The 16,846-nt window shown below is 40.7% G+C and overlaps 1 protein-coding gene across 1 annotated transcript; it reads right to left on the reverse strand.

Annotated features, from left to right (window-relative positions):
- Positions 1 to 1,835: 1,835 nt before the first annotated feature.
- On the reverse strand, positions 1,836 to 14,962 carry LOC140953324 (ras-related protein Rab-10-like). Its single transcript, XM_073402817.1, has 8 exons — positions 14,842 to 14,962; positions 14,506 to 14,566; positions 13,857 to 13,942; positions 10,034 to 10,094; positions 7,708 to 7,768; positions 7,331 to 7,408; positions 4,911 to 5,003; positions 1,836 to 2,892 (listed from the first exon to the last, which is right to left on the reverse strand). Exons 1-8 carry the CDS (start codon positions 14,960 to 14,962, stop codon positions 2,710 to 2,712), a joined length of 744 nt encoding a protein of 247 aa, XP_073258918.1. The 3' UTR covers positions 1,836 to 2,709.
- Between the last annotated feature and the right edge of the window lie 1,884 nt (positions 14,963 to 16,846).

Here is a 16,846-nt window from a genome sequence, read left to right on the forward strand (position 1 = left end):
TGAGGGCCTGTTTACAATTGCAGGTGTGGGACAACAGATAGGTGAGGTAACAAGTGGCGGGTCATCCCACCTATCATGTAAACATGATCAAATTAAAATGAGAGATTGACTGTGGACAGGCGGGTTACCCCACCTAACCGGGTTACCTCACCTACCTGGGGTCCCCCACCTCCATGTAAACAGGCCCTAGGTAATTGGACAGTACGCGCCATTGCTCGCGCGCGCACTTAAATAGCTATTTTCACTGCTGGGAAAGAACTCTCGGAGTTTCTTGTGTTTGAATTTTAAAAAGCCTAAAACATCACAAATTTCACAGGGAATAAAAATTAAGGTACTGTTGAATCAGTTTTCGAATTTTGGGTTTCAATAAAAATTGAAGTAGCCTGAGCAGATTTGAACAGAGTAACCGACTGTATAAACAGTCCACGTTTTCAAGGGGTGTCTGGGGGCATGCTCCCTCAGAAAAGTTTGAAATTGCAAATCCCTATTAAGCGATTTCCACCGTTTAGGGGACTAGACTGAGTACAAAAGAGCGAGTTATTTGGGTTTTAGTCAAATTTTGATTTATTAGCCACACAATTAACTCCTGCAAGCAATGAACAAATGATAATTATACTAAGTTACATAGATTTCCGCGTGAACAAATTCTGTTTTTGTCCATGACATTATTTAAGCTACAATCCTGGACAAAACTACTCGAGAAAATGTTTTCATGAATGCGCACTACCTAACGCAATAAAACTATTTCCAAATCAACGGCTTTGCGTAAAGAAAACCCCTTCCCCCAGTTCAAAGTTGCTTCCTACAAATGCTTAGGGATCCGGCTTTCTTTTGAAGACCCAGCAACACTTGCTTTTAGGGGGAGGGGGGTAGGGAAGAATCGGTCTGCTAGGAAGTTTAGAAATAATGCCCCCCAAGTATGCAATTTTCTCAAGAGTTGTGTCTAAGATTGTAGTTGCTTCCTCTTAGGAGGAAAAAGTAGCCGACTCCTCTGAGCCATGTAGCCGACGCGTTTCGTCGGTCGGCGGTGCTTATTGAAACCCCTGATAATTTTTAACTGACAACTGACAAAAAGCCTGACATTTGTACTCCCCTCCCCTCCCCCCTCCCCCATCAATTCAGGCCCTCTAGTTTTATAAAGCCCGAAGACTGACCAGGATCTAATTTCAGGAGAATGATAGAAGTAATCGTGAAAACTGTCTGCATTCTTGAACAAACTCTCCTCCTTAAATACATACGTATTAATATTAATTTGACACAGTATGGCCTGATTCTTACTAATGGTGATAACCAATATCTGAGTTGCTTGCTGTTCTTTAGACAAAAATAGCTTACTTGCACTTCAGGACACTCAGCAGCATTTTTGTAACCACTAATTTAAAATGCCAACTCGGCAACGAGCTAAAATGAAATTATCCGTGTAAAGCTCTTTCAAATGTTGGAGTGTCTCTCACATTTCAAACAATAAGCTAAATACAATATAGTTTGAGAGGATTAAAACCCTACATGGAACTGACGCAATATCAAACACGACACGCTTATTTCATCCGATGTAAGTCAAGACACCCACAAGTGGGTACATGGCGCAGTCGAGTTTCGCGGTGTCTGGATAATCGGGTGAAACAATGAGTGGAGTATTTGGTATAGCTTCTTAAATGAACAATAACTTTTGAAGAAATTTACCCTGTTCCAGGCTTTCAGATAGTGGGGAGCGGTGCGAAGCCCCCTCTACTTTTCATCGCTTTCTTTACTTCGCACCGCTCTCCACTATCTGAACGCTTGGAACAGGCTAGAAGAAATTCAAAGCTACAGTTCGCAAAATCGTATGGGGGGGGGGGGGGGTACTGCCATATATGGGCTATATAGGTATGTGCCGCTGTGAAGGGTATGGTTCTCAAGTAGTTTACTCTAGGATATGGTATATAAATCAGAGCGTTTGGGTCTAGAATAGGTTATCATTTTTCAGGAAACTGATCAGTTGGTTGAAGATTTTACCTAGACTAGGGATTGTGGTATAAGGTTTTGTTTTGGCTAGACTGTGCTAGTGACCTCAGTAGTTTCTGGAAAACAGCTACTCTAGGAAAGGGGGGATTTGGGGAGTTTACTCTAGTATAGGGTAGCAAAATTCAGCGGAAGTAGCTCTGGCATAGGTTAAGGGTTCCAGGGTCCCAGCGGCACATCCCCACCCAGAAATTCCTAACGTACCCCCCCCCCCCCCGGGCTAAATCCGGATCCATCCAGCCCTGTTCTTTACCGTGAATGCATATATTCCAAGATGGTACCGAGCGCAATGTTAACACTTCTTTACTTCTTGGACTTCAGTTTCAAGTCTTATAACGAGTGTGTAGTTACACCTAGATATGATTACTGTACACTTCAAACGGCGACTCGACATACTGAACCTTCTCTCCATTACGGACGGACGAATTGGACGCCATAAACGAGTTAAACAAGTGAACTGGTACATGTAGAACAATTTTGTCAACGAAGCAGTTATTGATGAAGAATGGCCAGAAAATTTTCGCATGAGCCGTAGATCGTTTTAAAAATTTGCTGAGGAACTGAGAGTGAATCCGGATACATGTGGACGGGCAAATTCGATTTGAATACGCTCAGTGAGAGGGAGGAACGATTTTTGAATCCGCAAAGAAAGATTTGCGAATTCAAAAATATCCGGATGCGTGTGAACGGGGGCGGGCCTGAGTGTTTTTAATAACACCTCCCTTTTTTCTCTTCGGTATTACTGACGCGTATGTTTTGAGAAGTTTCCTCATCGTCCGTGGACAGTCTCTTGTTAAGTATATTTTCAGCTAGGTTGAATAAGGCTTCCTCGATGTTGATGTTCTCTTCGGCACTTACTTCAAAGAACCGGGCGCCGTGCTCTTTGGCCAGCTAAAGCAAAGAAGGAAGAAAAAAACAGGTATCAAAACTTTTCTCCACATTTTTATTGCTATTAAATTATGGTTATTTCGGCTTTTAAGAATGACATCCACTTGTCTTCCCAACATCACAATAACATGGGCACCCACAAGTAAGTACAATAAGGATGAATAAATACATGGAAAAAACCAGAAGAAAAAGAAACAATGAAGGGGAATGTACCTGAGCCGATTCAGAAACTGTAGCAAGGACGTAAATGTGTCGAAACAACTTGACTGGTGGTCATGATTGCCTTTCAGTTCGGTAAAACGGGCAACAAAAAACGTGCAACTCGTTTTGCAACAGTGCTGCAAAACGGTAGCCTTAATTTCTCCCGATTGCTTCGAGTCGTTTTCTCCTCTCAGCAACGTAATAAGTATGTGTAATCAAATGGTGACGAGTGAAATTAGGGAATAATTTCACGACCGTTTGGTCCAAATCCTTATAATTTCCCGAGCCTTTAGGCGAGGGAAATTATTAGGATTTGGACAAAACGCGCGTGAAATTATTCCCTAATTTCCCCCCTCGTCACCATTTGATTACCTATTAATATTATGGGTGACGAATTACGTTAGCTATCTTGGATTTTTGACATGTTTATCCAGGATCGTATCGATCGAGAACTCCTGCACTCTCTGCAACGTTTAGAGCTTAAATTTGGCTTAAGTTCAGAGTTTTTCGACAAAATACCTGTTAGAATCCTTCTTAATGTGCTCTTTCGTGTGTTCAGGTTTTCTAAAGCGTCTTTTTGTGCCCTAACATCTTCATTCATTACATTTTAAAACTTCGTCGGCATCTTGACACTGAGACGTACGTTAGGTTGCCATGGCAATTTTGTAATTTCACATGTGAAATTACACATCAAATTAACGCTGAAATTTCTCGCCAGAATTAGGGAGTAATTCGTCACCTATGATATTACGACTGGAAGTAATCGGATGAAATTCAGGCTAGCAAAACCGGAGTGGAAAAGCGTTTTGCGCTTTCACCACCCACGTTCAAACCTGTTAACAACCTGATTTGTTACAAAATAGGTTTGATGTGGGAGGTAAAACGCGCAAAGTCGCATTGAAATCGTTTTGCTGCAATGTTGCAAGACAAGTGAAATGTTTTTTTTTTTCTTTTTTTTTTTTCTTTTTTTGCGCTTTTTACCATACATTTAGGGTACCAAATATTATATAGTTGCATCTGATTGGTGGACATAGGGCCTCTTCATATGAGCCAGGTTGACCGGCTGGCCCGGTTTCCGAGATTTCGCCTTACCTATAAATCAATCCTTTGTTAAGTCTTCGATGTGTTCATATTAGAGGGCGGGCTGGCTCGGTTCCCGAGATCTCGGTAAGCGGGCTGGAAATCGTGCCATATGAACACTTCTGCCCGGTTACCAGGATGAAAGCGGGATGAATTCTGGCGGTCTGGATGGTATCGTCTTGAATTGCCTGCTGTATTTTGCCATCATAAGCATCCCATTTAACTGCAGTGATACAGTTTTAAGAGTTGCCGAAGCTATGATAGGCGCGAAAGTTATAATTTTTGTGATTCTCCATGTTTCAGCTTTCTTTCTCGAATTTGGCGCCAGAACTCGTCATCAGGATCTTTGGCCTTTTTTCATCTCGGAAACCGGGCTGAAATTTCTCATATGAACCCAAAGGCGAAATTCGTCCAGCGGTAAGAGGGCCAGCCCCAGTGTCGGATCCGGGGAGGGCGGCCACTGAGCCCGGTCAACCGGGCTCACGTGAAGAGGCCCTTAACCCTTTAAGTCCCAATATCAACATACAAATTCTCCAAACTGATCTCCATACATTTCCTTTAAGAATCAGTTGAGAGAATTTAATAACAGATCAAGGTATTTTCTCTTTGGTGGTCATTTGTTAATTCTCATAACTGTATCTCTTGACAATTACTGGATATTGTTAGGAGAAAATTGATGTTGGTCACTATCGGGACTTAAAGGGTTAATGTGAAATGTCTTACACTTCAATTAAACCTACCTGCTCTCCGCGTTCCCGGCTGACAACTCTTTTATTATCCATATGACAATTGTTACCAAGGATCATCTTTTCTTTTATACCTTCACTTGCGTGCTGAAATAGAATGGCAAAAGGGTATAAAGAAATAAAGGGTGAAAGGGTGAAGACATTCTCTGCCCATAAAAAACACTAGTGTTCTAAAAAGGATAAATAAAATTTGCAACGCTTAGTTTTCTTTACGTTCGACATTAGGAGAACGCAACTCCTTATGTGGTACTTGGGTGTCCAGTGGTACTAAGGGGTGACCTTGTGATGTCGTACGTACGGAGTTGTTTGAATTCGGCGAGGGAATAAAACTTGCAGCTGTTTTCGTACTGCAGTGGGTTTTATCGCTGAGCTGGCCATTCTCAGATTCTGTCCGTCCTTTCTCCTGGCTGTGTTATTTCATGCTTTTGGCCTTCGTCTTTATCTTTTTACAAAATAAAGCTTTATAGGATCTACCTCTCGTCTATCAGGATCTACAATTTACCATATTCGAGGGTGAATACAGACATTTCATACATGATTTTACAATACAGTTTGACAGTAAAGCTAGGAAAACTCGAGAAGTTGTTATGATTATTACCAGAGAGACATTCTACGGATTACAATCTGAGATTTTATAATGTCCCAGCGTCCACAGGCGAGAATTGTATTGTGGAGCTCCGTGATACGCTGTATGATAGAAAGATCTTCAAATGCAACCAAACTTCGAGAAGGCCCACAAGACCGGAGCAACTGAAGACGATGGCTCTCCCAGACCAGTTTTGCCCAAGTTTTTATACCTTCCGGAGTGGAGATAGCCTCCCCGCAGACGTCCTTTGGGGTTCGTTCGTTACGCATTCATTTCTCCCCCACGGACGGTCCTTGGGGGAGAAATGAATGCGTGACGAACGAACCTTAAAGAACGTCTGCGGGGAGGATAGAGTTGAGATTAATCAAGAAGACTGGAGACCTATGTGACCGTGTGCGTGTTTCGGAGGCGATCCAATATATATAGGAAGACCGTCAAAAAAAGAAACAATTGAGATCTGATGTAAAAGAAGCAGCGTATTTGAAAACGGAAAAAGACCTAGATTTCATCGTGGCAAGCTATCATACATTGACGGTGAGCTATATCAAGCTTGAGATGTTTGAGCAGTAAATCTACAGTAACATTTTTAATCTGACTCATTTACTTCTAATGTTTGATATGCTATAGCTTTATGCAAATGGTTCGTGAGTCTTCTGATCCCGATTTTAAAATTACCATTACTAAGAGCGATCATCTCCGACATGGGATTTTTAGACGATTGACGAAATTAACGGGTTGTATGGTGTTGTCAAACCTCAATTTTCTGCAATTCACTTAAGTACAAGAAGCCTCAGCATTACGGAAAAATTTGCAATCTTGCTGACGTTCTTACTAGATTATGTGATGATGATGATGATCTATCAGGTTCTGCGAGCGATCTTGAAAGTTTACTATATGAAATTAGTAATCATGCCAGCTGGCTACGACGGAATCGTCGGCATGCAGTAATGAGGTGACTTTAAATTTACTCTCCTAAGGCTTAGGTCAAACGTCGAACTTTTCATGAGACGAACCAAACCTAGTCGGTTAAGTTCATGAAACGTTCGACGTCTGGTTCAGTTAAGTTCGTCTGAATGAGTCCAACAGGCAACACATTCTATCTGTCTTCTCCAGACGGATAGAACGTCTGAAGATCGTCTCTGGGACAAATGGTCGATCTTCACATGCGACTAACAGGGGCACCCAACGACAATTTTCGGAAAGTATCTGTTCGGAAGACGATTTGAGATCTAGAATTTTCGGAGCATTTGTTGTAAAATGTCCTTGCTTGCCTGCCTCTCCTAGGATTTCGAACATCTAAAAAAATGGTATAATTGCCCATTTTTAACGCATTTTTACCCTTAAAAGGTCACCTAGAATTTTCGGGAGCCTCTTTTCTGGCTGAAAGTTTCGAAAAGGTAAGTTCTGATGCCCATAATTTTCGGATCACTAGAATTTCAGCTAGGAAATTCGAACAGATGAAAATTTTTTAGGGGATAAAAATATGCCCATATCTACCGTTTAAATACTAAAATACGTTTAACAACGCTTTGTTTAAGTGGTTTTGAACGGTACCCCTGGACTAACTAAAAAAATAATATTTTTAAAAAAATTGTATGACAAGATATATTAAGCCTTGTTCGGGAACAAATTTATTGAAATTACTTTTTGGTCTGATTCAGTTGATTGGTTCAAAGCGTCTTAAGTTCGACGTCTGACCCAACAGACGACTTAACTTAGGTTAGGTCGACCTAAATTATATTATAAATCGTCTCATGAAAAGTTCGACGTTTGGCCTAAGAATGAAACCCTATTTGGATTGCCAAGGTTACGAGAGCCTTAACTGTACCTCTTCAATGTTCCATAGCCACTTTAAAACGTTGTCAAAGGTCTCCTCTTGGGTTATATCATATACAACCACAAAACCCTGTAAAAATCAGAAATATATTTTAAAACATTGGTTGAATTAAGACTGCAGCTGAATTGAAACGGTATCAAATTGATACGTGTTAGATAAGTCAAGATAAGATGTTATCTTTATTCTAACTTCTAAGCTTTACTTTAAAATGATTCTTGGTAAGGTGTTTACGAATTATCCTTCCAATATGTACTCCTTAAACGTTCCTTTTGAATGCTACTTTTTGTTTTTATAATTTGACAGGTAAGACTCGCTTCTCTTGGAAGAAAAGAAGCTGAATATCTCAAAAAGTCAGCGCTTTAACTTACCACCGCTCCTCTATAATATGACGTTGTTATTGTGTGAAAGCGTTCTTGGCCGGCTGTATCCCTACAAGAGCAACAACACTTTGTCTTTAATAAAAAAGGGATCCTATTTGCGTCGAAAAATAAGACGCAAACTTATAACATGTGCCGTAATGGACGACACATTTTGTCCAAAATAAGACACGTCTTGAGATTTGCTCTCCTTGTTACTAGCCTGAGATCATGCCCTCTCACTATTATCCTTCTATATAAAAAAAAAAAAAACGTCTGATCACAGGTTACTAAACAATTTTAAAAACGAGATTTACCAAGTCATGGAGTGGCAATGCTATTACTTATGGGGCCTAAGCAAAGTAGAACTGATACTTATCAACGCTCATTTTTCATACGCGCGTGCCGCTCTTGAAATGTTCTGCACCCTGAGTTACGCACAAATCACATTTCTCTGGCTTCTATTAAACGTTTACTACTCCAATAGTACAATAAGGCTCTAGATCCATACGACGCTGATGACATCAGATCGTGGAGAACAATCTGTCCCAGGTGCAATATAGCGAGGACTTCCTTGCACCTTCTGTCGTGCTGCTTTTAGCAATTACAACTTCCGCCTTTGTATTTTTTTATCTATTAGTAGCTTTAGTCATCAGTTATACATTTTATATTATCTTTTTATCTTATTATTTTTTTTAACGTGGAATCCTCTGTAATTGACTGGGCTGTAGCGGTCTCCCTGCCTAATAATATTATGTACATAAACATTGTTTTTCTAGTTGGACGAAGCTAAATAGCTACTACTACTAGGCTATATGTTATAGCCCACTAGTAGCGAAAAGCGCCGGATTTTTGGCGGCAAAAAAGGATTAAAGTCATTCTTTAAGTTGTTTTGTCTCGATATTTTTGACCAACTACTTGGATTTTACTAAAAAAATTATTCCTCTCGCCCTCATAGCCTCTGAGTCAATAGCCCATGAGGCCGAGTGACTCAGAGCCCATTTGGGCTTTTGGAATAATTGTTAATTAGCTCTCCAATTTCGCCATCCAAAGTACATATGAGCTAATCGATGTCAGTAATGAAAGCTGTGGTTAGTATTTACAACGGGTGATAAAAGGCCAATCGAAAGGCCCGCCCCTCCACAAGGCGTGACACTAGGAGTATCGGATACTTTCAACATTCAAGAAAAAAGTTATGGGTTTCTTGGCCTAAACGAGCAAGCCAGGAACTTCGGTCCAACAACTGTTAAGCCTCGCCAAAATCAGCGGCAAAACAGAAAATTATTCTTTATCGACCCAGCGACAGCTAGATCGGGAACTACCCCTGTTGCTTGATGGTGAACGCCAGCTGAACAGTAAGTACCCTTAAACTTTTATTGAATTCTTTACTAAGATACCGGGTGGCATGAAGTTTTTGTGAGAGTTTTATCTTGCGGATCGCAAAATAAAACTCCCGTAGAAACGTGCTTGCGAGAACTAATTTTTTCCATAGTGAAAATATGATTTTCTTGTTGGGGACTTACATTTGCGATTTTCAGGAGGTCGTGTGCTATGAAACAAAACGCAGAGATGTCACTGTTTATAAAACACGTTGCCGATGAACGACAATTCCCTGTTTTTCTCTGACGCTACGGTAGACATTGCCTACACTATCTAAAAGTCCGTTTTCACCTGGTTGCTCGCTTTTTAGTACTTGTGAGAGGTTGACTTGTAGCAAGTCCAGACATTGCCATACCTAGCCCCTGTACGGCGTCTTCCAAGGCACTTCTCGGTCAAGGCATTTCGGTGGTGTATTTACTAGCTCAGACCACGTGACCCGAAACACATTGGCCGCGCAGAATAATGAGGCCTAGGGACAAGGCAGCGGGTTCTTCGCTATTGTAAATAGTAACTGGACCCTAGAATTTTGTTATTTTTAGTTTTTAGTGTCACTCTGTCGTTAATTCCAAGCTTTAATAGTATGCTCCAACTAATAATACAGCAGGTGTTAAAATAATAACTTATTTCTTCCCGAGATTCCCAGTTAGCAGAGGCCTCTTTTCCTGGTATTCGGCGGGCTTTCCCCCCTCCCCTCCCTCCAACCGCCGCCCGCCGACGAATATCAGGGAAAAGAGGCCTCTTGCTAGCATACAGGGAAATATCGAGGTGGTTATGCATTAAAAGTATAAAGGATAAATGCTTATTACAATTCAACTGTTTATAACATAAGAAATTACTTTTTAACCTTTGTTAACTGTAACGGAAAAATATGTACCGTTAGAGGAAGCGGTAAAAGAGCCACAACTTAGGCCAGCAACCAAAAAAGCCAGTGCTAAAAGATCAATTGAAACTAGCATACCACAACTGCAACTTTATCTTCTTTCCTTGAATCTCAATTGTTCTTATCTTAAAGTCTATACCTAAAAAGAAAAAAAAACAAGAAATGACGTATACTGTACGCGAAAACTGAAGCTATGAAAATGTCTGAGAACCGTTTGAATTCTCGCACTCGTTTCTACCGAAGCACGGGAGTCCAATACCTCAAGTAGTTTAAGGCCTGGGACTAAGGGGTTTACCTGTGGAAAATGATTTATTGGCTATACCTTCGGCATTGATGACGGTGCTGAATCAAAATTTGGCACACATAAAGAACTCATCATCCTTAACATTTCAAAGTTTAAATATTGTGGTAATCAGTCACGTGATATGTCACGTGACCATTTCGCTAAAAATTGTAAATTATTGACCGATTGGTGGCCGGTTTAAAAAAGGAAATCGAGCTATTACGTTTTTCTTATTCATATTAAATATTTCTAACACTTCACGTGTGGAATGACCCTCCATTGCACTTCAAGGAAAAATAATGAGGAAAAACATCATTTTAAACGCCCAAATTTAATCTTGAATTTTTCAAGACTTTAATTTTAAACCTCAGCTGAATTCATTCCAAACGTAGAAAGTTAGGTATGCTTATCCTCTTTCAGAAATACTAATTTGTTTGTTCAAACAAAGTAAATTCGCCACCAATTCGCCAATTTTTTTCATTTTCCATTTTTGGTCACGTGACAATAATTATTCGTTAAGGCACGAGAAAACCGCAAGATTTACTTTTGGAGAAAAATTCATTTTGTTCTAGGTCTCCTAGCGAAAGATATTGCTAACCATTCATAGGCTCCGAATACACGGTTTCCTCCAGAATACGATGAAAGCACTTTTAAGGCTATCTAGAGTACTTTTAGATATCTAGAAATGCATTCAAAGCGGCGCTACAAAATTTTTATCTGTTCGGTCATCCTAGGGGAACTTAGGGCGCTTTCCATTTGTCAGAACTGACCGGCCAGACCATTCCCGTCGCAATGAAAATTTCCCTTTTAATCAAAACTCTCCAGCCAGATCAGTCAAATCCTGAATAGTATGCACGAAGGAGAACGTTTTTCAGTAAAAACTCTTTGAAAAGGCCTATTTCATTTTCAACTGACTGGTCGGGCAATGGTCCGGAAATTTTAGGAGTAATCTAACGTTTTACGAAAGTGAGAATTTTTCTGATTGTTCTCTCTATCGCAATCGCCCTGTCTATCATTAGAACTTTCTGCCACCCTAATTGACCCATAAAACCTTATTTTTAATATATAGAGGATATTATATGGCCGCGCGGAGATACGAAATTTCTCTTCGAGTGTTGAAAAATATTTCACGAGTGAGCGCAGCGAACGAGTGAAATATTTTCAACACGAGACTTTCTTTCTTACGCGACTTTCTTGTTGCGTTCGGGTCGTTCGATCTTAAAGTACCTATCAAAGGTTTTGCGACGTTGTTGTTAACTTGCAGTTTGTTGCTAAAGTTAGAGCGGAAGTTTTTCGAGATATCTTGAGATAAGCTCAAGTTGTTTAGTTTATGAGAAAGAAAGAAATCCTATTTTTGACTCGCGCGGGGTTTGTCTCTTTGACCTGTAAGATAAGGGGGACGAAACTGTAGCCAAAAAAGTCATAAGATCGATTATTTGTGGGTGTACTCTTTTTAACTTTTAGGAACGGCAAGTTAATGTTTCGCGAGGGATATATTTCCATTGGCTTTTAGGAAAGTGAGTGAAACGGGAAATAGAGTTTTGGCATTTTTATACCAACTGTTTTTTTTTTATAGGAGTATATATATTCAGGGTGCAAAGAAAATCATTTTTACTGCTAGCCATTCGGGCAAGCTGAAGCTAGCGTTTACTAGCCCAGACGTCATTTCAACTAGCCCCAAAAGCTTTTTGACTAGCAGAATGGATTTCACAGTTCTTCTGTTATTCAAATTCCTCAAAAAACCTCACTTGCCCGTCGGGCAAGTTAAAAACAGAATTCACTAGCCCGATAGCAAAATCCACTAGCCCCGGGCTATCGGACAGTACTTTCTTTGCACGCTGATATTTAGCAATACAAATTTGGAAATGTCAGTTCTTATTGAAAGGGAAGAGAGTTCATATCGTGTTTACATGCGTTACTCTGACATCAAAAAATGCTGTAACTCCACGAGACCAAAAGCCCCCTGCCTTAAAGTCCAGTCTTGACTGGACTTGTTACCGCGCTTCTGAGGTTGAATCACTCATTATCGAGAGGTTGTAGTTGTGGTTCGACCTCAACGTTGATGCAAACCTCACCAATAAGTGAGGTAAGTATTTTGCGAACACCATCGCGTCTCTGCGCTACGAACCCTCCCTTTTTGCATGACAGGGCATGGCAGACGGTATACTTCTCACCACAAACACGCTTGCTTGGTAAGTCGGACAGGGGCATTTTATACCTTAAACGCAGCGAGTCTCTGAGTTCTTGTTTATTCAGCACAAAGCCTTGATCGACGAGAGGCACTCCGGTAAGCCATGAGCTCGCACCCTTGTCTCTCGATTGGTTAACTGACCGCAGCAGATCCGAGGGTAGAGTGGAATCAATAATTTCCATTCTCAATTTCACCGACGCAGTTTTCAAGGCTTGATGTTGTCTTCTCAACTCCTCCGTGGAATTCTCGCCTCCTACCATGACCATGCTCTGTGTGGTAATAGAATCTACGTGCGGTGCTGTTATTGACGTAGAAGCAGCAAACTGCTGTGGAGCTTCAAACCGTAAGTCGGGTTCGCCTAGCCCTCCTTGAGCGGGTGTCAAGGTAAGGAGCTGACGCAGATCACTGGGGAGGGGCTCCGTTTGACCGAATAGTGTTGGGAGAAGTAAGTCATCGATCGCCTCTTGGATAGGTTCAACGTAATCTTCAAACGACTCTATTGTACGCATGAAATAGGTACTCTTGGATTTGTAACCCTTCATGAAAACAGTGTAGGCTGCATGAGGCTGGCTCCTTGCTATCTCAGATAGATTAAGATTAACATAGATTATAGATTAACAGATTTGGATATACATATAGCCAGTCCTAGACCTTCTCTTTTCTCAGTTAGGGACCGTCGAGCGCGCGTAAGAACAGTATAAATCCGCAAAAAACTTTACTTTTTGAGGCTACGGTATTCCGAGAACCAGTTCGGTATGTCTTATTATCTATCATTATCGTTTTGTGGTCGCTACTATCGGAGGGTCGTTATTTTCGGGAGATTTGCCAACACCTGTGAAATTTTATCGGTACTTTCGGGGGGACTCGTTACTTTCGGAGGGGGCAATGTCACGCAACAAGCATTTGAAGTTATTTAAAAGTATATCCCAAGCTTTGACACATTTTTGTAAGTTTGTTTATACTTATACTTATACTTATTGACTATCCTAGACTAGAGAGCAAATGTACTCTATATTTGGTAGCTGATGTTTGACCTGTTGAGGCAGGAGCCGCTCCTGCCCCAGGCTATGACATAATAGTTATTTAAAATGTATAGGATTTTGGAGGCAATAACTTTGCATATTTTACGTTTGATAAAAGTGGGACGGCAAATATCAATGTACTGTATATTAAATCAGTGCCAGTACTGTGTTAAAACTATTGAATATGTTGCAGTCTTCATTTTGCCTAAGTTTGACGCACACGATAATTACAAGCAAAAATGCCATGGCTCGTTTCAGACAAATTATATTTCTTTGCGCTGCGACTATCAACCTACCACAGCAGCAGCGAATAGTCAAGCAGTGAACGCCTGGAATCAACTGTTACGCTTGTACTTGAGGAAAAGCAGGGCTTACATATTCCTATATTAACAACACTTTCCTTACCTATCGTCGACTTAATTTCGTCATTCGTCTCAAACGATGCGAAGCGAAGCGAAATAAAATTTTGGCCTTTCCGACGTCTGAATCCCCTAGAAGAAGTACCTTGAAGAGGTAGTCATAACTTTTCTCCGCCGCCATTTACTGATTTTGAGAAAAAAAACCCGACTGTTTTGCAGTCAATTCTAAAGGGAAGGGAAAGGGAATTAGGGCGCGAGACCACGCGGGAGGGACTGAGGAGGGAGGAGGGGAACGCCTGCAAAGAAACCATTGTTTTCGCCATTCCGCCTACTAATTAAAAAAATAACACAAATAACGCAACTGGGAATGACTAGCTGTCAAATAAGTCTGGCCGCGATGCACGTATGCTAGTCGTATTTCTCGCACTGTTTTTCTTTTGTTTTTCTAAAGAAATCTAAAAAAAAAGTTCAAATGCGGTCGTCCATCGAAGGAATCTTCCTTGAAAGTTGCAGCGACGCGTGCCGAGTTACATAAAATCAAGCATAAATCTATTCAAGTTGTTGCTGAAGGAATCGGGCTGCAAAACTATTTAATAAGAAATGTAGCGGCTCTTCGCAACTTTCAATGCAAGGTTTGTCTAAGAAAAATTAAAACACTTTGCCGTCACGCCCTCTGAATTTCTATCAGGACGAACTGGATCCAGCGGAGCTGAAAGAACGCTGGTGGCGGGAAAAGAAAAGATGAACTTCGAAGATCTGCAAGAAGGCAACAATTTATTATTAAAGTAAGTTCCTGGCGGTTTTATAACCGGCAAGAAGAAGTCCTCGACCAAAAATCGCCAAAAGACAACTGAAAAGTTATAGATCGCTTCGTCTTCAATTATCTTGCCGTTGATAACGCGGGTCAAACACACACACAGCACACTGGAAGCATGATTTTTCGTTTCTTTCTTCTGGCGAGTAAAACCGACAAGCCGTTGGGAGATAATACTTTTCAGAACCAGTCAGTAAAACTCATCTGGACTGCTGACCGGCTTTTTCCTTCATACGGTTCTTTAACTGCTTTTTTTGTATTCTCCTTTGAAGCTGAAATTGATGCCTTCTAACGATGAATTCCCGTAGAGAAATCTCAACACGCTTCACCAACGACATATGTTTAGTTGTGAATGGTAACACTCAAGTTACTGAACGACATGTAGGTGAACAATTAGAACAAGCTATTTAGATCTTATCAAATTTTGACCAATCAGGATTTTAACATTCGCTTGGTAGAAAACAATGGTTTCCTGGCAGGCGTTTCCCTCCCTCCTTCCTCGCGCGCCCCTTGCGTTCTCTCTCGCGCCTAACACTCCCTTTCACAAAGCTCCCTTTCCCTTCCCTTTCAAACGCCTGCCACGCAGGCTATTTTCCGTCTTACTCAGACGACGATCGAATAGTATCCCACGATGCACCTCGTTTCATGTTATTTTATCACTGCGCACGTGACATATCATGATCAGTATTCTTCAGCCCACCCCCTCCTGATCCCAATCAAACTCAAATGAGCGGTCACCCCCAACCCACCCACTTGAGTGAATAAATTTTAATAAGAGACTTCCCCGAGGACGGAGTTTTCTTCAGAGTATTTTTAAAAACCTTGCCTTGTTACTTCTTCGCGTTTTGTTATTAGCATTTATTGTTTTGTTGCAAAATAAACCGTACTTCACTTGCTGAAAATGGTGAAAATTTAATAAGCGCCCAGCCTCGAATAAGCTCCCACTCTCAAGGTCCAAAAATTTAATAAGCGCCCAGGGCGGTTAATCGAATAAATACGGTATATACTGAAGGTCTAGCGTGCTCCGTGAAATACATGTACTCGAATTACTAATCGATAATCGCGATTAAGACTAAGAAAACATTGAATGAGATAATTATCGTAGCTCTAACTTTGACGTAAACAGTTTGGTCTTTATTGTAGATACAATATAACACATGGTTCATGGGCTATAGGAAACGTGGGTTTCGACTAAATAAAGGTTAAATTAAATGAAGTTGAATTAATCACATTAAAGTAGTCATTTGTCATTTCTGGTCAATTCTGCCCGTATATTATTCTTGTAGAAAAACCTGGAAACACGGTTTGTTTTGATTCAGAAGTCGATCGGCATTTGGTAAGTCTTGATCTCTTCTTGCCCAGTCCCTGTACGGCGTCTTTCCAGGCCCTCTCGGTCAATGCATTTCGGTGACGCATCCGAGACGAACGGCCGGGACCACGTGACCCGAAACGCATCGGCCGCCCATAATAATGAGGCCTAGGGACTAGGCAAGCTCTCTTCTAATCCTGGAAAGTAACTGGGTGGGAAACATTTTGATGGTTGCTGAGAGATTCGAGGTATTGGCCAATCATAGAGCAGAGTAGACAATAGCAATTGTTTTTCAAATTCGTGTTCAGCTGGTAAAGTCAAAGGAGCCTTTCCAGCCCCTAGATAGAGCTAAAAAGGTCACATTGGAAACCGACACGGGTAGGGATAGTTTCAACGGTTTCAGATTTATGGTGGCCCAGGACTGCCATAACAAAAAAAAAACCCTACAGTAAAGTTTAAGTGAATCTCATTTAGGTGAATATTTTGTCTCAGGGACTACGCTAAATACCAAGAAGGGTATATTTATTTTACGTGACAGTTCTCTGTTTTATACTTGAAACAAGCAGAGTTTTTAATACCTTTTTCAAAAATTAAGTAAAATATGTGTTAACGATTTTATACTACTACGTGAGAAATTTCAGCAATTTGATTGGCGTAGAGCAGTGGTATTTCAGCTTAATTTGAAATACTTGTACCTACATGTGAAAATTACAGACCTTTTGTGGGTAGTAGTATAAACAAATAATAGCATGATTTGAACGTGATATTTGGCATAAATACCACTTGTGATATTTCAAAATTGCCTCAAATTTCACTCGCCTAACGGCTCGTGAAATTTCGTATGACAATTTTGAAATATCACTCGTGGTATTTATGCCAAATATCACTGCAAATCATGCTATTACCTATACAT

The sequence above is a fragment of the Porites lutea genome, chromosome 11 (genome assembly GCF_958299795.1).
Source record: "Porites lutea chromosome 11, jaPorLute2.1, whole genome shotgun sequence".
Classification (NCBI taxonomy): domain Eukaryota; kingdom Metazoa; phylum Cnidaria; class Anthozoa; order Scleractinia; family Poritidae; genus Porites; species Porites lutea.